This window comes from Chrysemys picta, chromosome 2 (genome assembly GCF_011386835.1).
Source record: "Chrysemys picta bellii isolate R12L10 chromosome 2, ASM1138683v2, whole genome shotgun sequence".
In the NCBI taxonomy this organism is placed as follows: Eukaryota; Metazoa; Chordata; order Testudines; family Emydidae; genus Chrysemys; species Chrysemys picta.
In genome coordinates, this window is record NC_088792.1 from 158500254 (window position 1) to 158524171 (window position 23918).

The 23918-nt window shown below is 42.7% G+C and overlaps 1 protein-coding gene across 8 annotated transcripts in view; it reads right to left on the reverse strand.

Annotated features, from left to right (window-relative positions):
* The window catches only part of PPP3CC (protein phosphatase 3 catalytic subunit gamma), a 52837-nt gene that overhangs the window by 7535 nt on the left and 21384 nt on the right, over nucleotides 1-23918 (reverse strand). For 2 of the 8 annotated variants that reach the window (XM_065584561.1, XM_008168657.4), the window contains exons 4-13: nucleotides 13930-14041; nucleotides 11309-11454; nucleotides 9851-9990; nucleotides 8744-8821; nucleotides 8554-8648; nucleotides 6496-6621; nucleotides 5085-5162; nucleotides 3313-3339; nucleotides 2333-2411; nucleotides 1410-1507 (exon numbers count right to left, since the gene is read on the reverse strand). In XM_065584561.1, coding sequence (XP_065440633.1) covers nucleotides 1410-1507; nucleotides 2333-2411; nucleotides 3313-3339; nucleotides 5085-5162; nucleotides 6496-6621; nucleotides 8554-8648; nucleotides 8744-8821; nucleotides 9851-9990; nucleotides 11309-11454; nucleotides 13930-14041 — 979 coding nt within the window. Of the gene's footprint in view, nucleotides 1-1409; nucleotides 1508-2332; nucleotides 2415-3312; nucleotides 3340-5084; nucleotides 5163-6495; nucleotides 6622-8553; nucleotides 8649-8743; nucleotides 8822-9850; nucleotides 9991-11308; nucleotides 11455-13929; nucleotides 14042-23918 lie in introns of all 8 variants that reach the window. The other 6 variants (XM_008168659.4, XM_005285120.5, XM_008168658.4 and 3 more) reach the window with 3 other exon arrangements.

A 23918-nucleotide genomic window follows, 5' to 3' on the forward strand; every position in this document is an offset into this window, starting at 1 on the left:
CTAGAGCTTCATAAAACAATGTTACATGACTAAGCCTGGCTCTAGTCTTTTGTATCCCAAGGTTATCAGAGCACGTTCAAGGTGAACACCTGCTTTCTCACCTACTGACTTTCTATTCTCATGCCCGTAGCTTAATTAGTGTGACAGAAATCACATTGGACAGAGCGTAAAGTAAACTCGCACATCTCCTTGGACAAAGAAAACCTACAAAACTTGGGAAGATGCCACATCCTCCAAACCCAATAGGATCCTACAGCAATTCTCCTCTCACGCACACATGAAATATTTAATCAAAGCCAGCCAGTCCCAGAACAAACCTCTTTCTGAGCCATCAGGAAACCATCCAGTGCTGATAGGAAGGGAAAGCAGGCCGATTATATGCCAATACTGAAGGGCTGGCAGCAGGAAAGGATTAAAACACTAGATTACAGGATTCTCTCTGGGGACACATGTTACGATAACTCATTCCCTGACCACCAGCCAATCACCACTCCCTGTGGCCTGAAACACTCTACTTATGTGAGGTTTGATCAATGCCGCTCTCAGAACGTTAATATAATTTGAGACTGATTGGTGGGAAGCCCAGGTGGGGAGCAACAAGTGTACTTGCCAAAAATACAGAGAAAGTAACAAGTATACAGGAAAGCTACTCAAACCCAATGGACCAAGTCACTAGGACTGCCAAGTTTGAACATTAAAAACAGACTTGAGAGAATTAACTTATTTCAAAGTAAAAATATAAGTTTCCCCCTCCTTGAATCAGAATATTAGGGTTGAAAACAAAGGGATTTAGTTTGATAAAAAGAACTAAAAAGCAGACTAATTTATCATACTATTCATGTACACTGGTACACAGCAGCAGCAGAGTAGCTGAAGCAGAGAATGCCTGGAGGCAACGTTAAGGGGGAAGGGGAGGCACAACCCTTAAGAGTTGTTCTAACAAACGAGATGCTACACATGCTTGAAGCCTGATGCTGTTCAGTCTCAACCCTTGCTACCATTACTGACCACGAGATTATACTAGTATCTTAGAAAAGACCCCCAACCCCCACCCCAGTTTGTATCAGTTTATAACAGGAGTTCTCAACCTTTCCCTCCTACGACCCCACACAATGTTCCTCCCGAGAATCCTTTCCCCCATTCCCATGGTGCTGCAGGGAAGGAACTGTAGGAACTGGCACAATGGTTTATGGTGGCACCTGAAGGCCAGATATTTCCGTGCCAGCTCTGCTTCAGCAGAACACCAGATAGGGCGAATAGAGAATCATGACTCCTCCAAACAAGTGTTGGTGGCTCCCTCACGCGTCCCAAACCACACGTCAAGAAGCACCTATGTACATGTGTAACACTGGAGCAGGAGATTCAGTGAGCTCCATGCACAGTGTAAGGGTTATTTCGCATGTACTCACCAGTCTGTAGAGTCTGCTTTCCCCCTGAGAGGACTCCCAGGGGCAGAGTACCTGTGGGAGTCAGGCCCTTGAGAGTCAGCACGCTCTCACTCTCCTCTCTGGAAAAAGGATGCAGAAGGATGGATTACTCTTACCAAAGCCAGCATTTAGGCAAGAGGGTTACAGCCAGAGGCATGATCACTAAAATATTCCTTCCCTCATAGGGAAATGCTACATACTTACCTTTGGGTAACCCTCAAGCCTAGGTCTGTACTATCTTGGCAGTAAACTGTTGAAGGTGATCCAAACAGCTTACATTTGATGTCTTTTTCTATCAGGAAGTTTAATACAACCTTGTAAGTTGAGGTGCTCTGTTTACTAGGATGATGTGCAGCAAAGCCAACATCAAGGCCATCACTGCCCCAATATACCTCTACCCCGATATAACACGAATGAGGATATAACGCAGTAAAGCAGTGCTCCAGAGGGGGGGGGCCGCGCACTCCGGAGGATCAAAGCAAGTTTGATATAACGCGGTTTCACCTATAACGCAGTAAGATTTTTTGGCTCCCGAGGACAGTGTTATATCGGGGTAGAGATGTACTTCCTTGTTTACATGAAATGCATCTCTGATCTGGAGGGATCCCTACTATAGGTCTAATCTTCTCTGTTTATGAGGATGCTAGCTTTGATGGGATGGAGGTTTTTGTAGTACCCGAAGAACAGGACTGACCATCAGCTTTGCAGCACCAGACACAGATACATGGGAGCAATTTTCCCAAACCCAGACCCCCCATTTTGATATAGTTTTGCAGTCTCTCTCAGCTGGATTCCTGCCTGCATACTACTACCTTCACTCATACAGGTCAGACAGAAGAGCAACCCCCAGTACCCAGATTGCACATTAAGCTCAGACACAAAACACTCCCACGTTGCCTTCTTACCGGAGAACTGAAAAAACACGCGCCATCTTCCCAATGGCTCTGATCTTATTCCTGATTATCTCCTTACGGACTGTCGTGCCTGCTTTGAAAGAAAAAAATTGTGTAAGAATTTCCGGCCCCCCTTTTAAAGCCACAGGTAATGTCAGTATGCACCATCTGTCTGGCTCTAGAAAAGAGAAATCATGGATTACAAATTCACAGCTATGTTCTCTAGAAAACAGTCTATTTGGAGGGGGTAGGAATGGAAATGAGGATGGTGACACTGACAAAATGACACACAGAATAAAGGTCTAAGGAAAGAGTAGAACCACCAGAAGAATGGATCACACACTTCTTGCTTGAAGCAGCAGATCTTTACTCGACAGGTCAGATCACACTACACAGAATGTAACAAAAATGACTCAGCCATGTAGACAGCTTGGTAAGGCAGACAACGGACAAATCTGACTGCTGATGAATACCTTGGAATGCTGGGCTGTGCTTGCAGAAGAGAGAGTGGTCACACAAGCATCACCTCTGGCATAAACACACACAGTGAATGGCTGGCTGGAGCCTTGCAACTCTGCTTTGACCCTCGCTCAAACACAGCGAGGTAGATGTACTCCCCTTTTATTACACACACTGGGAGAAAAGCATGGAAGGTGATTGATGATAAAATAGGATAGACACATCTCCTCTCAGCTCAGACTCTTCAAATGGCACTATCACACATTAGAACAGTACAAGCCACATTGGAGATCGAACATGCACCAATGGTTCTGCCATGCACTAGGTGGCTGCATTAGGAAGTCAAATAGAAATGTGACCCCATCTCAAGTTCCTAGAGGAACGCAGCAGGGTTAAAAAACACACAGCGCTTCTGTTAAAGCTGAAAGGGGGATGGAGAGCCTCCCCAACTAGTCAGCTATTCAAATCCACTCCAAGGAATCTGCTGGCACAGGCAGTGAGAATTAAGCTTGTAGCAAATTCTAGCGGGGTACCTTTCTGATAGCTTGAAATGTAGTGATCTTCAGGGAGAGGAGACACCAAGAAACAAGGAAATGAAGACAGAGATAGAAGAAACAAATTTAATTTTCATGGGAGGGAGGGGGAAAAAAATAATCAAAAATGAAATTCAATGGGAGAAGCGGGTTAAAGTCTTGACCTGTTGATAGAAGTGGCACCTGGTTACATTATACCTCTCCTACTACTTCCATGCCGCATTTACTTTATTTTCTCTCAATACTTTTCCATTTATCAAAATGTATGTAGTGCCCCACCTGCATTCAGCTTCCTTCACACATCATCACTTCAAAAATCACTAATCAGGACCAAATAATTGGCTGCTATTTCTGGAGCTGGTATGAAAAGGAAGAACAAATTGGCCCAGTGCTTGAGTGTTAAAAGTTTAGATCTAGCAGGGCAGAGTAGCAGCGGAGAGACGGTCTACACAGTAAATTGGGTAATAATGTTTGAGTGAGAAAAAACAACAAGGGGAATAGTCCCATGACCTGGTAATGCCAGGAAATCACTCTTCAGAATATCTAGTGCAGGGGTAGGCAACCTTTCAGAAGTGGTGTGACGAGTCTTCATTTATTCACTCTAATTTAAGGTTTCGCGTGCCAGTAATACATTTTAACGTTTTTAGAAGGTCTCTTTCTATAAGTCTATATGATATAACTAAATTATTGTATGTAAAGTAAACAAGGTTTTCAAAATGTTTAAGAAGTGTCGTTTAAAATTAAATTAAAATGCTGATCTTACGCCGCCAACCTGCTCAGCTTGCTGCCAGCCTGGGGTTCTGTTCACCTAGGCCGGCAGTGGGCCGAGTAGGGCCTGCGGCCGAGACCCCAGACCTGGGGGTGGGTGTTTCAGGGGTCAGGGAAGAGGGCTGGGGGAGGGGGTGTAGGGCAGAAGGCTGGGTGTGTGTTGGGGTGTGGGGGGTTCAAGGCAGAGGGCTGGGGATATGGGGGTGCAGGGCAGAAGGCTGAGTATGTGTGGGGGGTTCAGGGCAGAGGGATGGGGCTGTGGGGGTGCAGGGCAGAGGGCTGGGTGTGTGGAGGTGCAGGGCAGAAAGCTGAGTGTGTGTTGGGGTATGGGGGGTTCAGGGCAGAGGGCTGGGTGTGTGTTGGGGTGGGGGTGGTTCAGGGCAGAGGGCTGGAGGGTGTGGGGGGTGCAGGGCAGAGGGCTGGGGTACTCGGCTCGTGGGGGTGCTCCCAGCCCCCTACCCCGAGCGGCTCATGGCAGGGGGCTGGAAAGGATATGCCCTGTTCCACTCCCTTCCCCCAGGCTCTGTCCCTACCTCTCTCTGCCTCCTCTATGGAGCGTTGTGGACGCTGCCGCTCTTCCCCCGCCCCCTCGCTAGGGCCATCAGCTGATTGGCCAGGGACAGAAAGGATGCGGGGCAGGAAAGCACCACACTGGGGGAAGAAGCGGGGGAGGGGGGAAGCTTGGCTGCCGCGGAACCAAGCTTCTGCCTCCTGCCCCCGCAGGGAAGAGCAGTGGGCGGGAGGGCTGAGGGCCGGGACCACCGCAGGGAGTTGCGTGCCACTCAAAATCGGCTCACGTGACATGTTTGGTACGCGTGCCGTAGGTTGCCAACCCCTGATCTAGTGCCACAAATAAGTACAACCCTATGCACTTCACTGTCACTAGATTGCAAGGGGACAAAGTTTGGTATTTGGTTCTAAAGTGGATTCCAATCTCTCTGAATTTAGCTTTAAACTATTACCTCACCACTGTTAACAGCCCAACTTGTAATAAAGGTTGTTACCTTCCAAAGTTTCATCACCATCTGAAATCAACTCATCATCAGAGCAGATGTTGAGGATGTTGACCAGCATCTCTGTGACTGCAAGAAGTAGTGACAAATAGGTAGAAAGATTAGAGGGGGCTGGCGCTCACACTGCTCAAGGGAGGAGGGTGAGCCGGATTGAACCAATGATATCAGTCATTTACACATCTGAAGAGGGAGCCCAAAGATATTTTATAGCTACATTCTGCAGCATTTTTTATTGCAAAGGATCCCAAAACACGTTGGATTAGATACTTGAGACCCTCTGTCACAGAGGTGGGTGCAATCTGAGCACTGCACAGAATGCTGCACAACTGCATGGGAACTGATCAGGGAGTGGAGTATCCATAGTGTTCATGCAGAAGAGATTGGGTCTCAGTTAAGGTCCCTTCCCAATCTCCCTTCACTCCCCCCACCCCACAAAAACTGCATAATACGCCATCTGTTTCAGGGAATGTTGGCTCTTCTGGGATTTCAACCTTTGGTTCCACAGAGTAAACATTTTAGACCTTTAAGCTATCCCCAAAACCTAAAGCCCTGAATGAAAATCTAGACTAGTTGGGAGAGGACAGCGCTCCTTTGTTAATAAGCTGGAATTTTGGCAAAATTTGGGGTTTTTTAGGCAGCTGTACCTTATTAAAACTGAAATCAAAACCTCTCCCTGACTGTGGTGAATGCTCTTTCTGATAGGCCACACATCTACATGATATTTATCTCTTTCTTTATGTAGCATGGAAGATGTCAGCACAGTTGGGGGAATTACCTAATCAAGGCTGGTTCACAGGTAATCAGGGCTGGTTCACAGATAATCAGGGCTGGTTCACAGATAATCAGGGCTGGTTCACAGATAATCAGGGGGGAGGGATAGCTCAGTGGTTTGAGCATTGGCCTGCTAAACCCAGGGTTATGAGTTCAATACTTGAGGGGGCCCCTTAGCGATCTGGGGCAAAAATCAGTACTTGGTCCTGCTAGTGAAGGCAGGGGGCTAGACTTGATGACCTTTCAAGGTCCCTTCCAGGTCTAGGATATAGGATATCTATTAATTTATTTTATTTATTTATTTACAGTACAAAAATATTGTGAAATGGGGACCATTTTATTTAACTTCTTGGTAATGGCAAAGCAGACCTTCTTTGCCAAAGAAACTTAAAATCTGGGGAACTTTAGCCATCAGAGTTCTACTACTGTACAATAGGTCATGGTAAGTCTGAACTACTTATCAATGCCATTTTACACTGCCAAGCTGTACCACATATTTAAAACTTCCTAGATAATCCCCTGATTTGATATTTACAGATATTTAGTTACCCTCAGGGGGATGTTAACACATACAGTGCTCTGATCGGTCACTGTTTAGGCCAAACAGAAATCTGAATGCTTTATTTCTTACCCTTTTCCCCTACAAAAGGTAAAGACCATGTGAAGACATCCATGAAGTTTGGAAGCCAGTAGGGGTGTGGAGAACAGTTGAACTGTCTGATGTTCATGACATTGTTTTCATATTTCAGCACAGCAGCTAAAAAAGAAGAGAGAGAGAGAATGTGTATATGCAGGCACGGTGAGCTCTGAGGCGCAAAGACTGTCTCCCTCTAGGTTCGTTCAGCACTGAGCATTAGTGATCACACAATGACAACTAGTTCAATTTGTGCAGCACCAAACTACTACTTATCTAGAATTAAGAGGCTTAAGTGGTATTTTCAGTTTATCAACTACAGGGCATGAAGTTTTAGACATTTCACAATAGCTCATCTTCCAAATAGCTCCTCAGGACAATATAATGAGACTCTAAAGAAAAAGTACACTCTGCTCAGAAGCTTCAAACGGTCACCTCAAAGAAACCATGAACTAGAAACTCTTGGTCCTAAATTAAGGTTAGAAAGATAAGTGGAAAGTTTCCCTCACTCCTTATTTAATATCAGAAGGGTTAAAGTTTATGAACATGGACAGCAACTGCATGTTACAGCGGCGTAGTCACGATTACTGGTGAGTTGCCATTACCGGCATGTATGTCATTCCCCCAGGGCTTATAACTTGACAGTTTAGTTGTAACAGCATGCAAACTGTTATCTTAGAAGGGGACACTTTAATAATCAGTTAAAGCCATTTCTGGCTCAGAGTGCGAAAGAAGGGGTCTTGTTTAAGTTTGCTACTTAGTCCAGTTTAGACAAAAAAAAAAAATGCTTTAGCTTTTAGTTTTAGAAACAAGATTCGCAGCTGCTTTTAGTCCTCAGTGTGGTTCTAATTTCACAGCAATGCTCCTTTTCCCAATGCATGTCAATATTAATTTAAGGGCCCCTGATGACATGATATAAGATGACATTCCCACAGATATCAGAATCAGAGGTGAAGGCCTATTAAGTACTCTTGGCCAAGCAGTTTAAGATTGTTCCCTCTGAAGCATACACTAGGGCTGTGTCCAGAGTAACTGATTGCCACAAACTCCTCTTCAAGACTATTCCTCTGCCCTCCAGATCAGGCTCTTAGGAAAGAGTTCCTGCTCTCAGCCTAAATTTTACCTTTGCTCACTTTCATCCCATTATTTGTATTTATAACCACCATGGACTATTCTGAACAATTTTCTTCTTCCTTCTCCTTTGTGTTTACATATGTCAAATGCTTCTAGCTATAGTGTGTCCTGTGGACCCACTGACCTGATGATGTCAGTGAAACTGTGCGTGACTTCAGTAAGCAATGCCACAACAATCTGCTACCAATCTCAATGCAGCTGCAAAGCTAATAGCAGAGCTACTTTTCATTCAGTGCCACCATCCAAAAAAGGAAAATAATGTGATGCTGAAGTATCTAAGTTGAACTGACTAAAGGAAAGAAATTCAGAACCAAAGCTACTAACTCCATGGTTTATTTATTCCTTTGTGCACTGGTGCTGCAACACATGGGTTGGGATAGGGTCAAGTCATACACAGAGTGGCAATCTTCACTATGAGTTTACAGGCTTTTGTCAAACTGACACTTAATGAAGCTCTTTTGGATTCAACACTAGCTTATCCCAGGCACACACCACACTGAAGATGAGATGTTTTCTTAGGATTCCATCAGACCACTGTGGCAGATAAAAGGTAATACTAACTTCAGGGATCTTGAGGAGCCTGTTTTGAGCTGTTCCACCCACCTCCCCCTGAAAGCTGAGAACCAGATGAGTGGGAGTAGAATCATATCAGCAGGTCAGGCCAAGCTGGAAGAGAGGGGTAGCAGCACACAGCAGCTAGCATGATGCAGTTGGCTCAGTGGCTAGCATGTTCTGGCTCACAGGCTGTGCACACACCTAGGGAAGTGGAAGAGGTTTCATTGAAATGAGAAGGATGGAGTGAACTGGGGCTACTGCTAACAAAACAGGAGGAGGAAATTGGAGAGGGGTTTCCTAAGGGTTAATATTCAAACAGCACTGGCATCCAAAACAACTGCAGAGACATGGCCTTGCCAGCCTTACCCTTGTTGTTATACACATCTAGGTAATTTGGTGCAGAGAAGATCGTGATTAGCGATGGAAAGCCTGTTGTCTGGCTCTTCCTGTACATTCGGTACCTAGAAGGCAGGGCATGGTGTTAGCATTCTGGTCTTGCTAAGGGTAGAAAAACTGAAAAAACATTCTTGCACAGTCCTAGCACTGCAGCACTTACCCGGCATCCTGGGCTTCATGAGCTCGGATTACAGATAACAAACTATTGTTTTGCAAAAATTCACAGACTGCAGGGTAACTAAAGAGAAGAGTTTTAAATACATTAGTAGGTAGCAAAGACAAAAATCCTCCCTCCTCTGGGGAGGCAGGAGAAATGAGAACACAGAGCGTTAATGATCTCGTGAGCTTTGCAATTAATCTTTAAATGATAGCACTGCACACAGTTGTGGGCTGATTTCAGATGTGCTGAGCATCTTTGGCTAGGTCTACCCTACGGCTGGGAGTGAGCCCCCAACCCTGGCTGGCAGACTGACGCTGGCATGGCTCAAGCTAGCGTGCTAAAAAACAGTAGTGTGGATGTTACTACACCAGCAGAGGCTTGCACTAGCCGCCGAGCTCAGACCCACCTGCTCCTCTGGCTTCAAGCTTAGGTGGCTAGCGTGAGCCTCAGCCAGTGCAGCAACATTCCCAATGCTATTTTTAGCATGCTAGCTAGAGTCCTGCAGTCACAAGTCTGTCTACCCAGGCGGGGAAGCTCACTCCCAGCTGCAGTGTAGTCATACCCTTCAAAGCCAATGAAAGCTGCAAGCGCCCAGCACCTCTGAAATAAGGCCACATCTATGTACAGTGCCATCTTTTAAAGATTAATCACAAAGCACATTGGAAACAATAGTCAGTCTGGATTCCTACGCTAAATCCCAACCAGGCAGGTTGCAAGGAGTCAAGTATAGAAAATTATCTTTTAAAATTATTTCTTTCCTTCTAAAATCCTCTTGATACCTTCTGGTCCCTGAAATTATCTCCAAAAGCACCATAACAGGTACCAGAAGTCTCATTACAACCTTAGATACTTGCGATTTCATCGAGTGATGCATCCTGGGGCAGCTTCAGGGAGTCAGGTACCACCCAAGTAGCTCTCCCATAGGGGAAAAACAGCTTTAATGCAAGTTCATGCATTTCTGTGCTTACACAGACAGCCCAAGAACCTGGTAAGTAGGGGCATTTAACACAACAATTGGATTTCACTCCCTCTCCATTCGCTTTTAAATACTACCCAGGGCAAGTCAGAAGCCATAGTTTATCTGAGCCCCACTGAAACTCTGCTTACCTGTAGAAATAGGAGCAACCTCGAACAGTGTTGTGAGTGAAATGCTCTAGCGTCTTCTCATTGCCGTAATCCTCTGATGGATCAGACCAGAGTAGGTCACACATCGGACCAAAGGCTGGAGGCTCTTTAAACCTGTCTAACTGGAAGGTGCACACAAAATGAGGACCATTGTGGAGGTCAAGTGGCTTTGTAACCAAGGGGTACATGCTTCTAGGCAGAAGAGCTCTGGAGATGGGCTAGTTCGAATGAATTAGGATTAGAGCTTTGGACACCTCCTCTCTTACTGAGACCAAAACTGAGTCTACTCAACAGCTCTGAGCTTCCTCCCTTCTCTTTTTCCATCTCTTGGGGAGCAAGGTCTGAGTGGCAGCCATCTGGTCACCACTTGGATGCTCATGAGTTGCCTGGCTTTCTGCCCCTGCCTGCTTTCTCTTCTCCCTCAAAACATTCAGAAGAGATCTTCACTGTGGGAGAACCGACATATACTATCTGACTTGAAGCTCCCTGGTATAACCACTAGAGAACCTACACTCAGTGTCTACAGAAATTCAATGCAGTCAGCATCAAGGATGTTATTAACCTGTTACATAGCGGCAGAAAAAGTAAATTCTATATAATAATGAAAAACATACTGCAGACTTAAAAATGCAAACTATGTCAATGACACGCTACCAGGTAGCAATTCAGGAAGAAGAGCAGGAACCAAGTCTTAGTAACCAACCCAAAGGCCTTTAAATTAGCCTGGAGTTTTGCTGACGGAAGGCCCAACTTGGGACAATCTGTCAGGCCCTTGCAACCAACCAGCTCTGGCTGCATGAGAGAATTAAGGATGAGGTGGGAGAGAGGAAGGAAAGTGTGTGATCCATTACCCTCAAACACTCAAAGTAGTTTGAGCTGTGCTGCAGAACTACAGAGCATGCTGCGGTCTCAAGATACATGGGGGAGTATCAGAAACAGCAGATAAAATGGAGGAATAGCAAACGTGCATAGCATGTTTTTCGACAAAGAACATCAAACTACAGCAGCCACCTGTGGGATGCAAAGGCTGTTAACCAATGCACAGAATGCTCCATAATAAGGACTAAGGAGCTGTACTGTCCATGCAACTGACAGGGCTTTGGCTTTTTAACATATTGTCCAAAAGGCCCACGCACACTGAACTGCTTGGAACTCAATTTCTTTACCTCGGAACAAAAAAAAGCTGTTATGTTCCTGCTGGGATCTTGGGTTCCCAGAAGGGTATCAAACCTGATGCTTAAACTGCAGTCAAACCCTTTCAGTAAAGGGATCAAAGAAAGCCCTATTAAGACCAAACTTCAACAATCCAAGATTCCAGAGGAAGCGATAACTCTCATGTCCACCAGAGATGGGTTGTGTGAGTATGCAACTAAAATGGAACCCTAGTAATACAAGTGCGCAATAAAAATGTCAGTGTGAATGACGAGTGAGATTACTTACTTTCCTAATGTCATCTAGACATGTGATTTCTGGAGACAGTCCTCCATGGACGCACAGGAACTGCTGGTTTAGGAGGGCGGCAAGAGGAAGACAGTCAAATGTATCCATACATGCATCATACACTCGCTCCGAATATTTGATTCGACCTAACGGGGAGAGCAGGCAGGAGAGAGAGAGAAGATGGTTTATCTTCTACCCAATGTGAGTTGATCAAGTTGGATGAAAAGATTCCAGACCATTCATGCATTCAGACTAACATACTGATCTGTAGCATTGTCAGAGGAAGCTAATGTAGAAGGTGAAACAGAAACAGTCTACACCTATGACATTCTAAGCAAAGCTTTCCTCTAGCACATTAATGGAGCTGTCTTAGAAAATACTTAATGACCCTGAAAGTCAAAAGGCTTCCAATGTGGCCCCAGTCAGGAACTTTTACTTTAATCTTCTCCCCTCAAGCTCAGAAATTAACTTATCCTAGTGCATGTTAACTTCCATAGCAAGAACTTCCTGGAAGAGGCGCCTCAGCATTGCCAAGGGTTAGAAAGAACTTGGTTTACTAATAAAATCATGTAAATATCTTACATTCATATTGCACCTTTCATCTCAAAGGACCCCAAAGAATCTTACAAGCTTCAACTACTATGCAGACTATACACTAGGAACTGCAACAGCTGTTTAACTTGGCACAACCAATAACAGTTTAGATAAGGAATTGTGGTTTCGGTTGGATATGAGTGCTTCAAGGGAGGCTCAGGGAGGCTAAGGAGCTAGAATTTGACCAGGCCACCAGGGGTTAACACACCAAGTCTTACAAAAAATAGCATATAATCTTTAATGTCCACATATGGTCAGGTTCTCAGCTTTATGCCTCAGCCTGATGTCAGAGATACAATCAACTAGTAGCAGTTCTCTCACCATGCTGAGGCACTAGTTCATTACTGATTCAGAGAGAAGAGAGCCCTTCAGTGCACTTTCAGCACCATTCCCTGCAACTTGTGTTATTTCAAGGGCTCCTATCTGAGTACTGACCTGACCCAACCTTTTCTGCCTGAGACCTGAACAGATTAGAACACAAAATGATCTGATTCCCCCAAAAGAAGCCACTGAGAACAAGTTTTCTTATTTAGCGTGCTGAGTTGGCCCAAAGGGCTTAAAAAAAAAAGTTACATCCCGCAATCTCCACATTAAAATGCATTCTAAAAGCCAATGTTTTAGATTTCTTTTTATGGATACAACAGGAGGTGCTGTTCTAAGCAGCAGTATGTCTAGACACCTGCTGGCTTAACCATTAATGCTCTGCAATCTGATATCGTTTGCTGCTTGTTTTAACAGATAGGCTAGGAAGGTTTTCAGTAAGTGTCACAGAAGTGATATGGGTTTCCTAAAAGCAGAAACTAAGTTTTCACAACCAGCTGCCAGATAGATTCAGAAACGTCCCCCGTCAGATGCTATTGAAGTAGTAAGACCCTACAACACCAAGTAGTCACATTAGGAGATCACCACATCAAAGTACACATGGTCTCATGTCTGGCAGCCATCTTAGATGGTGATGTTTTATCAAAACCATGTCTTGGAAAAAATCTTACTGTTACTGTAAGATTGACCTTCATCTACAAGGAAAGGGTGATATTACTGAATTTTTCATTTTCTCCCTCCCTTATTTCTGTGGCTCAAAAAGGCTTCTGTAGTGAAACATTTATGTACAGGAAGAGAAAAGGCAGTTTTTGTTTATTATGCTTTTCAACAGGGGATCCTGGGAACAGAATACAGAACCTTTAACCTCTAGATCACTGGCTCAAATCCAGCCCAGCTCAGTAGAGAGAAATAATGACCATCATCAGATGGCTTTTCAGTATTCAGCATGAAGCAAGCTGATGCCTCTCAGCTCATTTCTGAACAAACAGGTAGATTCCTGTCACACTTTACCCCTCTGACAGCCAGCTGAGCTACAGAACTGAACTACTATCTGTCCTCTAGAGACGACTCTTTCAGGTCAGGGTCGAAGTGACTGCTGCCTCTGCTATGCTTGTTGTGTGGAGAGAGGATTTCAGTCTCCAGTGCTGGCATGCCACTTGACCTTTCACCAGCACTAGTTTCACATACTTTAAAAAGTTATAAATACTATATTTAACTAAAATAAAATTATCTTAGAGGTAATGATTCGCCCAGTACAAACACTAGGAAGAGTCCTTTATTTTCTTCCAGCTGTAATCACCAATTCCAGCTGCACAAACTGAACTGAAAGTCACTTGGCAGTAATTATAGGATGCTGGGTCTAGAAACTGGGGAGAAGGAGGGGACTTTGCATGCAACCATTTGTCAGTAACACAGGAGATGGGCTTGCACTCCTTTTATCTGCATTCATATTCCTTTTACCAAGAGAACTCAAATGCTACTTTAGCGTATGTTCAGCACTCCATAGGATTGGTTCAACCCAAAATACTGAACAGCATTTAAAGCAGTGTGCTAGAATACTGGAAATGAGAGGACAGCTAAGTGCAGATACATTTGCCAAAGCCAGCTAGGCCATCCAAGACAGGGCCAATAGAGGACCGAGAGCCCTGACCTGGCCAGATGCTAGTGCATCTATGTCATTACTGAGGAGAACTGGGTATACTTACATTCCTGTTTAAAGGTGAAGTATTCTGTGAGGTGCCTGCACTCATGGTTCCCTCGAAGCAGGAACAGCGTTTTGGGATGATTTATCTTTAAACTCCATAAATACAGCACACACTACAAACGAGATGGAAGAAGATGGTATGTCATAAAACCTTTTATAGGGCACTAATCATCTATAGACTTTACTGAGAGTTTTTGGGAATAACATAAGAATGGCCATACTGGATCAGATCAATGGTCCATCTAGCCCAGTATCCTGTCTTCTGACAGTGGCCAGTGTCAGATGATTCAAAGGGAATGAGCAGAACATGGGAATTAATCAAGTAACCTACCCCTTGTCATCCAGTCCCAGCTTCTGGCAGTCAGAAGTTTAGGGACATCCAAAGCATGGGGTTGCCTCCCTGACTGTCTTGGCTAATAAACATTGATGGACCTATCCTCCATGAACTTATTTAATTCTTTTTTGAACCCAGTTATAGTTTAGGCCTTCACAACATCCCCAGCAACAAGTTCCACAGGTTGACTGTATGTTGTGTGAAATATTCCCTTATGTTTGTTTTAAACCTGCTGCCCAATAATTTTATTGGGTGACCCCTAGTTCATGTGTTATGTGAAGGGTTAAATAACACTTCCTTATTCACACCATTCATGATTGTACAGACCTCTATCATATTGCCTCTTAGTCTCTTTTTTAAGATGAACAGTCCTGGTCTTTTTAATCTCTTCTCATATGGAAGCTGTTCCATACCCCTAATAAATTTTGTTGCTTTTCTCTGTTCTTTTTCCAACTCTAATATCATTTTTGAGATGGGACAACCAGTATTCAAGGTGTACCATGAATTTATATAGTGGCATTATGATATTTTGTCTTCTTATCTATTCCTTTCCTAATGGTTCCTAAATTGTTAGCTTTTTTGATAACTACTGAACATTGAGCAGATGTTTTCAGAGAACTATCCACTATGACTCTAAGATCTCTTTCTTGAGTGGTAACAGCTAATGTAGACCCTGTCACTTTGTATTTATAGTTGGGGTTATGTTTACCAATGTGCATTACTTTGCTTTATCAACAGTGAATTTCATTTGCCATTTTGCCACAGATACAAAGGGATCTCACAAAACTGGTTAACTCTTCTCAGTCAGCTTTGGACTTAACTATCTTGAGTAATTTCATCTCATCTGCAAACTTTGCCAATTCACTGTTTACCCCTTTTTTATACATAATTTATGAATATGTTGAACAGCATTGGCCCCAATACAGATCCTTGGGGATCCTGCTATTTACTCCTCTCCACTGTGAAAACTGACCATTTATTCCTATCCTATCTTTGAACCAGTTGCTGATCCACAAGAGGACCTTCCCTCTTATCCCACACTGCCTACATTGCTCAATAGCCTTTGGGAAGGGACATTGGGCTTTCTGAAAGTTTAAGTACACTATATCCACTAGATCACCCTTGTCCACAAGTTTGTTGACCCCCTCAAAGAATTCTAATAGATTAGTGAAGCATGATTTCCCTTTACAAAAGCCATGTTGATTCTTCCCCAACATACTGTGTTCATCTAAGCATCTGATAATTGTTCAGTACCAGGCAAATTTGTAGAAACGACAGTACAGAAATTCAGTTTACCAGCCTATAATCTCCAGGATCGCTTCTGGATACTTAAAAAAAAAAAAAAAAAGATCAACATTACATTAGCTATCTTCCTGTCATCTGGTACAGAGGCTGATTTAAGCAATAGGTTACATACCACAGTTAGTAGTTCTGCAAATTTCGTATCTGAGTTCCTTCAGAACTGTTGGGTGAATGCCATCTGGTCCTGGTGACTTATTACTGTTTAATTTATCAATTTGTTCCAAAACCTCATCTACTGATACCTCAAGCTGGGACAGCTCCTCAGATTTGTCACCTAAAAAGAATGGCTCAGGTGGGGTATCTCACTCACATCCTCTGCAGTGAATAGCAATGCAAAGAATTCACTGAGCTTCTCTGCAATGGCCTGGTCTTCCTTGAGTGCTCCTTTAGCATTTCGATCGTTGAGTGGTCCCACTGATTGTTTGGCAGGTTTCCTGCTTCTGATGTACATAAAATTTGCTGTTGATTTGTGTGTTTTGCTAGTTGCACCTCAAATTCTTTTTTGGCCTGCCTAATTATACTTTACATTTGACTTGCCAGAGTGCATGTTCGTTACTCCTGCCATGAGTGCACGGGACTGAACTAGATGACCTCTTAAGGTCCCTTCCAGGCGCACGATTGTATGATTCCTTTCTATTTTCCTCAGTCATATCGGACTTCCAATTTTTAAAAGAGGTCGGTTTATCTCTAACCACCTTTTTTACTCGGTTGTTTAGCCAAGGTGGCTTTTTTTGCGCTCCTTCCTGTTTTCTCTTTTATTTGGGGTATACATATAGTTTGAGCCTCTATTACAGTGTTTTTTAAAAGGTTCCATGCAGCTTAAAGGCATTTCACTCTGGTGACTGTTCCCTTTAAATTCCATTTAACTAGCCTCCTCACTTTTGTGTTCCCCCTTTTGAAGTTAAATGCTATTGTAGTGGGTTTCTTTGGTATTTTCCCCAAGGATGTTAAATATAATTACATTTATAGTTGCCATTACCAAGTGGCTCAACTACATTCACCTCTTGGACCGGATCCTGTGCACCACTTAGGACTAAATCAAGAATTGCTTCTCTCCTTGTGGGTTCCAGGACTAGCTGCTACAAGAAGTAGTCATTAATGATGTCTAGAAATTTTATCTCTGTATCCCAATCCTGACGTGACACGTTCCCAGTCAATATGGGGATAGCTGAAATCCATTATTATTGGTTTTCTGATTTTTTAGCTTCTCTAGTCTCTAAACATTTCACAATCATGGTCACCATCCTGGTCAGGTGGTCAGTAATATATTGCTACTGCTATACTCTGATTCAAGCACAGAATTTCTACCCATAGAGATTCTGTGTTTGATTCAGTTAAGATTTTTACTATATTTGACTATGCTTCCTTTCACGTATAGTGCCACTGCCCCACTAGTGTGACCTACTCTGTCATTCCTATATATTTTATACCCTAGTATTACTGTGTTCCATTGATGATCATCATTCCAGCAAGTTTCTGTGGTGCCTGTTATATCAATATCCTCAGGGCCGGCGCAACCCATTAGGTGACCTAGACGGTCGCCTAGGGCACTACAATTTGAGGGGCGGCGACCGCAGCAGTATTTCGGCAGTGGGACCTTCCACTGCCTCTGTGGGGGGGCGGCATTTCGGGGCGGGACCTTCCGCCGCCTAGGGCGGCAGAAAAGCTGGCGGCGCTCCTGAATATCCTCATTTAATAATGCACTCAAGTTCACCCATCTTAAAATAAACCCAAAAGTTGATTTCAAGTAGAACTTTAAGAGCAACCTAGTTCCATAAGCAGCATCAGATCTTATCTTAGATAACTTCACCAGTGGGGGAAAAGCCACAGCACACATTTCTCTATATTAGGCTTGAGCTGGAGAACTGACAGATGAGATCTCATTCAACTGAAACCAACTTTGCATTGGGTGGGGGCAGCTTTTCCTTCCTTCCTCCCTGTCAGCAGAAACCAAAGCAAGAGCACTCATTTTCAGAGCAGCTAAGCACAAACAGATGGACAGTATCTCTACAGCTGTCCCATCTGCAACGTAAACTGGAGATCATTAAGTCCTTGCTGACCATTATATCAAATGTGTTGAATATTAGTTAGAGGCTAATGTTTTAGTATGGGGGGGAAAAACCAAACTTCCGAGTACGTGTTATATTCATGTGATATAGATGCTAGAAGAAATGAAAAAGCCCCAAACAGGAAAAACTCAAAACCCACTGGGGGCTGAAAAAAGTTTCACAAGCTTGAATAGTGTCACTGAACAAGTGCCTCAATGTCACTGAGGAACAGACCAATATCAAATTGCCACAACAGCCTTACTAGGGCCAGGGAAATACTCCAGGCTAGCTTGCCAAGGAAGCTCTGAAGATAAATGTTTTAAAGAGAATATACTTATATCATCCTGTGGTTGGCAAACTGACTGTTAACCAGCTGATTTGTCTAACATGGGAGAAGTGATATCAAGTTTGCCTTGATGATTTTGAGAGTTGGAAGATAATCTGTTATGACAACAAGCAGTATGGCTTGGATTAAAGTTTCTAACAAGTACTTGCCCTTTAGGCTGACATGCTGCAAAAACTGTACATTCTTTCACAACATGAAAGATAAAGGTTGACATCAGAAAGCAAATTTTGTACTTAATACATGCTGGTTTGGGTGCACAGTATTCCAGAAGCCAGCTGCTGTGGTATAAAAATTAGTTCCAGAGCAGAGACAAACCAACTCCAATCCAGTTTCTATTACAGATGGCTAAAACATCAAGGTACTTAAATATTGAACCTCCAGGCAAGCTTTGATTTTACTCATTTGAAACGTTAAAATCTCCAGAGAATAGGAGCCTTTCTGCCTACGTAAACATAAGGATTTCCAGAGTCCCATGTAGTTCTGAATTTAAACCTTAAAGAGACATGCTTACACAAACCTAATTTTAAATATTACTACAGATAACGCAACTTTGTCAGGTAATTTAGGTTGCCTGTTTAGATCCACAATAAAATGTTTTACTAAGACTATTTATAGGAGAAATTAAATATTCTGCAATTTCAATTTTATCCTGGTGTGTTTGCAACCTCAATGTCATAGATCAGGGCTAGCACATGAGAACCAGAAAATGAAAGTTACTATAAATGACAAATTGACATGAGGGATGGAGACAGAAGATCAGGGAACTGACTAAACTGGTTTCACTGCCCGAGTAAAATACGGGGGGGAAGAGAGAGAAGAGATATAGCAATGATGGAGTGGAAATCAGAGTTTAAAAGTTCTTTCAGTTTTAACAATGTCTCATGTTAGCAACCTGGGGAAGAGCTATTAAAAATACATATTTTTTAAAAAATATAGTAGTGTAGAATAATGGATGTAACCATGAAATGATACTTCTGACAACAGAACAAAATCTACAGAACTCTAAATCAGACTTTACATTTTAGTCTCAAATGGTGTATGGATATTTCACAACTACCTGAAAAATCATTGGTGTTGAGAAAGGTAACACAAGGGGAAAGATGGTTCAAAGAGCACTGAACAGCCTGTTGATGTCTCTACAGGACCCATGATAAGAAGTAATAGAGATAACTACAGTTGCATTCATGTGATTTTTTAGTTGGTGTTTTACAAAGAGATCCCTTATCCAGATTTTCCAAGGCTCTGTGCCTAGAAACAGATTACTAAATGGCTAAAGGGAGAGGGATAGCTAAATGGTTACAATATCTCAGTAGCAACTTGAGACAATTATGGATTACTAGATTTAAGAATGCAACTTCCCTTTTGTCTGTAACCTTAATGCCTAAAGTCACACACCAAGGCGTACATGAATATTTCATTTCTTCCCTTACAAACTGACACTCATACAAAAGACAGGTTTCAGAGTAGCAGCCGTGTTAGTCTGTATCCGCAAAAAGAACAGGAGTACTTGTGGCACCTTAGAGACTAACAAATTTATTAGAGCATAAGCTTTCGTGGACTACAGCCCATTTCTTCGGATGCATATGCTGTAGTCCACGAAATGGGCTGTAGTCCACGAAAGCTTATGCTCTAATAAATTTGTTAGTCTCTAAGGTGCCACAAGTACTCCTGTTCTTCATACAAAAGATTTACTCTTGTAACATACCACTACTTACAAGAAGGAGATCAGAACTGCCTACAGTAAAGCATGATGGAACATTTCCTAAATGAAGCATAAGGAATCAAACTGAAGAATCTTTTTAAGAGTCCCTTTATGCAAACACATAACTAGCATTATAAACAGAGATGTTCATTTTAAAAAGTCAGCTGAGATTTACAAATGAATAAAAATTGCATTTATAAAGCGCTCATATATAATAAGCCTCCATCCCTCTTCTGAAATAGGCAAGTATTGTCATTCTATAGACAGGAAAACAGGTACCGGGGTGTGGGGGAAGGGGGAAGAGAGAGAGAGAGAGAAAGAAAGAAAGAGAATGGCAGTCATTGGCAAAGCAGGGAACAGAAAAAGAGTTTCAGAAGTCTAACCTATGCTCTGACCACATTTTTTCTTTAATGTGTTCTGTATTCTGGGATACAGCTAATGTAATGGATGGACAAAGCAAGGGAATATGATTAAATGATTGAATAATTCTCAATATCTGTTTTGGCATAAAATTTTCAAAAAGCAATCTTATTGCAGGATGGGGTAGAGATGAATCCAGTTTTTATTTACAATTGCACATAACTTGGTATGTTAAATTGAAGTGAATTTACAGTTTACATGGTTTAGCAAGAGAAGCTTATGACTGCTTTCTTTAATAATGCTAACAAGACAGAACAGAATCAAACTGAAAGAAAAAGGTGCAAAGGCAAAACGTGTCCTCCCATCTCAGAGAGGGGTCAGTTTCCCTTCAAACATTCATGACTTTTTGCTCTCTGATGCAATATCAGAATCACCAGCAGGGTCAACCAAGCTGTGATAAGCACACTTGTTAGAAATGTTAGTGACATTGTCAAAGTTGGCAGGCCCCACATTAAGTCTACTAGAATATTAATTTTTAATTTGAATTTTGTGAAATATGCTAAATTACAAAGCCCACTCTAGAGAACAAAGTTCTCTTAAACCACAATGAATAACTACAATGGCCATGCAAGGTTTCCTGTCAACGTGTCTAAATCCTTATTTGGCTGGACAATCTCTAGGGGTTTGGTTTCCCCAATCCAGTCAAGCTTGGCCACTCTGAGGAGTGCTCCAGAAATTGGGTCTATTACAGCTATTGTGGGATTTTTTATGGGCACTTCTACTGGGAATTGGAACTGGAGTGAGACAAAATTCAGTTTACCTGGGCCAGTCACGAGTGTCAACCCGAAGGTCAATTTTTGGTGATTTCCTCTTATCATGGAAAAAAAAAAGTATATCTGCCCTCCAAACTGAGGGATGCAAAAGAAAGAAAGCACTCAGCACTCTGGGTGTGCAATTTTATATCACACCTCTTTACTACTCCCTTCTAGTGTTACTAAGATTTACAGGAATTCTACTCAGTGCATATACCTGAAAACCAAAACAAGATCGGTTAGATCTAATTTTAATCTATTTTGGTAAATTAATCTAGAAGAGGTCTGCACCATCACTTCACTTCTACCGATAAATAAAACTGATTCTGTTTCTGGTCACAATTCTTTTAATTTATATTTAATAAAATAGGGTTTTATTAATTGTATTGGTAGCACATCTAGAGTTTCCATGTGAAATAAGAGCACCATCACACTAAGCACTGTACATGGAGTGAAAGATATTCCCAACGCCTAAGAGCTTTCAGTCAAGAGACAAGATAGAGGCCAGAGAGGAAGTGAATTGTCTAATGTCACAGACGGTTATTGGCAGATCTGATGTAGAACCCAGATCTCCTGAGTCCCAGTCCAGTGCCCTGTCCTTTAGCAGCTGATATCTTAAAGGGGAAAAATTAGGTTAAGGTGTCACTCCTGCTGCTGGTGCTTATACATTAGACCCTTTTCTGAATACAGTGCACACGATACACTGGGAAACATACAGGCATTTAAGCAGTTGTATGTAGGAGCCTCTACGACAGGAGATCCCCCACAAAAGTGGAAGATGCATAGAATGTGTCTGACTAAAAATCTGATAGAAGTCACAAAATATTATATGCATGTTTTAAAAAGAAGCTCCTCTCTCACTTCCAGATTATGGGGATAATCAGTTAAACACCCTCCACATCACTGGCAGCAGAAAGACTGTTTGCTAGTGCACAGGCTGTTTATTTTTTAAACTTAGACGTTTCATATGTGAAACAAAACAGTCCAGTGAACAGCCAGAACTTACATAATAGAATTACAAAGACTGCAAGATCATGGCTCCTTACGAGCAAGAATACAAGTCAGCTTTTACCACCTAGGGTGACCAGATGTCCCGATTTTATAGGGACAGTCCCAATTTTGGGGTCTTTTTCTTATATAGGCTGCTATTACCCCCCACTCCTTGTCCCGATTTTCCCCATTTGCTGTCTGGTCACCCTATTACCACCAGACCTGCAGGAGACCTACAGTACTATCTATAACAAAATGAATCTCTTTTTCCGAGATAGGCACCCATGATATGAAAGGAAGGAAAGATTCATAAAGAGGAAGCTACGTGGAATTGATCTCAATCTGAGTCACGATTCTAACCAGCCTCTGAATATTGTAATATAATGGCTTACAGTCGTGCATCTGAGAAAGGGAACAAATGAAGTATGTTATTTAGCACAGATATTGCCTGCAGGTTAGGCTCCATTGTGCTAGGCACATAGCCTACAGTATAGCATCCAGACTGCATGTCACTACAGGAGATCACTAGGAATGAGAACATTTTCCTTTACTTTTAACTTATTGGGTGTGAGTTTAGTGCTGACAGCTCTGGAGACCAGATGCCTCTGTTTATCCCTAGAACAGGTACAAAAACAGCAATAGCAACAATGCCAGCTTCCCTCACAGACTGCTACACAATATGGATCAACAACCCCACTCTGGAGAGGAAGAGTTCAGTCTCTAGCTCCTATTCAATCCCGGTCTTCCGCAAAGGCTGCCAAATAAAGAGCTCATTAGACCCAATTGCAATGATGGGTTTAAATGACAGGCACTGAGACCAAACATTTCCCATAGACTATTTCCCTTTTGGAATGAGAAGCCTCCACCTCTGTATAATACAAAAAAAATTGTTGCATCTTTATGCTCATTTTAACTATCACCACGGGATGTTGCTTTTAAACCAGAACACACAAACAGTGGGTCCAGAAAGAAGTTGGTAAAGATCTCTGAGCTGACCGAACTGACTTTCGGGCATATTTAAATACTCAGCTCATATGCTATAGACAGCCACTTTTACCCTAGCAATCCATCAAATATTCATGGCAACACAGGTATCTTCCAGGGGTCACTTGGGTCCCTAACAACTAATACAGTTTGCCTTAACACCTCCCTGGTCCCCAGTTTTGCATCCTGCTTCCTGACTGCATACATCAGGATGCAATTATACAATTACATCCTATTTCACTCAGTTAAAAGGTCATGATTATCAGCAGCTCTGGGCAGACACTTGATAATATCCCCTCCCAGCATATGGATGCACAAGCTTGTGCCATGACTCACAAAAGGGCCTGTGGATGCCAGCATTCTTCACCTTTTTAAACTGGAAAGCACAGCAAAATCTGGATGCCTTACAGCCACCTGAATCTCTGTGATAAAGAGACTGTGCCTGCAAAACTAAGGCACTCAAGTATCTCAGATCACAGCATCCGGCCTTCTGAATCCAGTTACCTCTGAAAATGTTTGCACTGTATATGTTAGAAACCCTGAAAAAACCATAAAGAACTAGATTAACCACTTGTTAACTAGCCACTTCTTTGCCCACACAGCTGTTATCTAAGCTGTTTGCTGAACTGCTGCCATTTCACTATAGAAACTGGTGCTGCTGCAGTTTATTACACTCCCAAATGGGAATCTCTCTAAACATATAGGCAGCACTTTGCAGTAGGTGGAAAGAAAAGGCACACATCAATAAGCACAAGGGAAGCAAGTCGTCTATACTCTGTTTTATCAGTGACATTTGGATCAGCCCCCGCGTGTACTAATCAAAGCCCACCCTGCTTCGTGAAAGATCAATGCTTGCTCTGTGGGGAAAGAGAATGCTTCATGGCTTTATCTCCCCTGCGGACTCACAGGGAAAGGGGGAGAGGAGGGTCAAGAATGGCATGAAAGGGATTCATGCTGACAGCTTACAAAGAACAGCTGTCCCAAATGTCTCCAAAGACTGAAAGCGTTGGGTTGCTCTACAAAGGTCTCCAACTTAAGATGTATTAGGCTTAAAAAGGGACCAGACTGAGAAAAATTTGACTAACTCAAATTTGCTGCCTTTATTCTGTTAT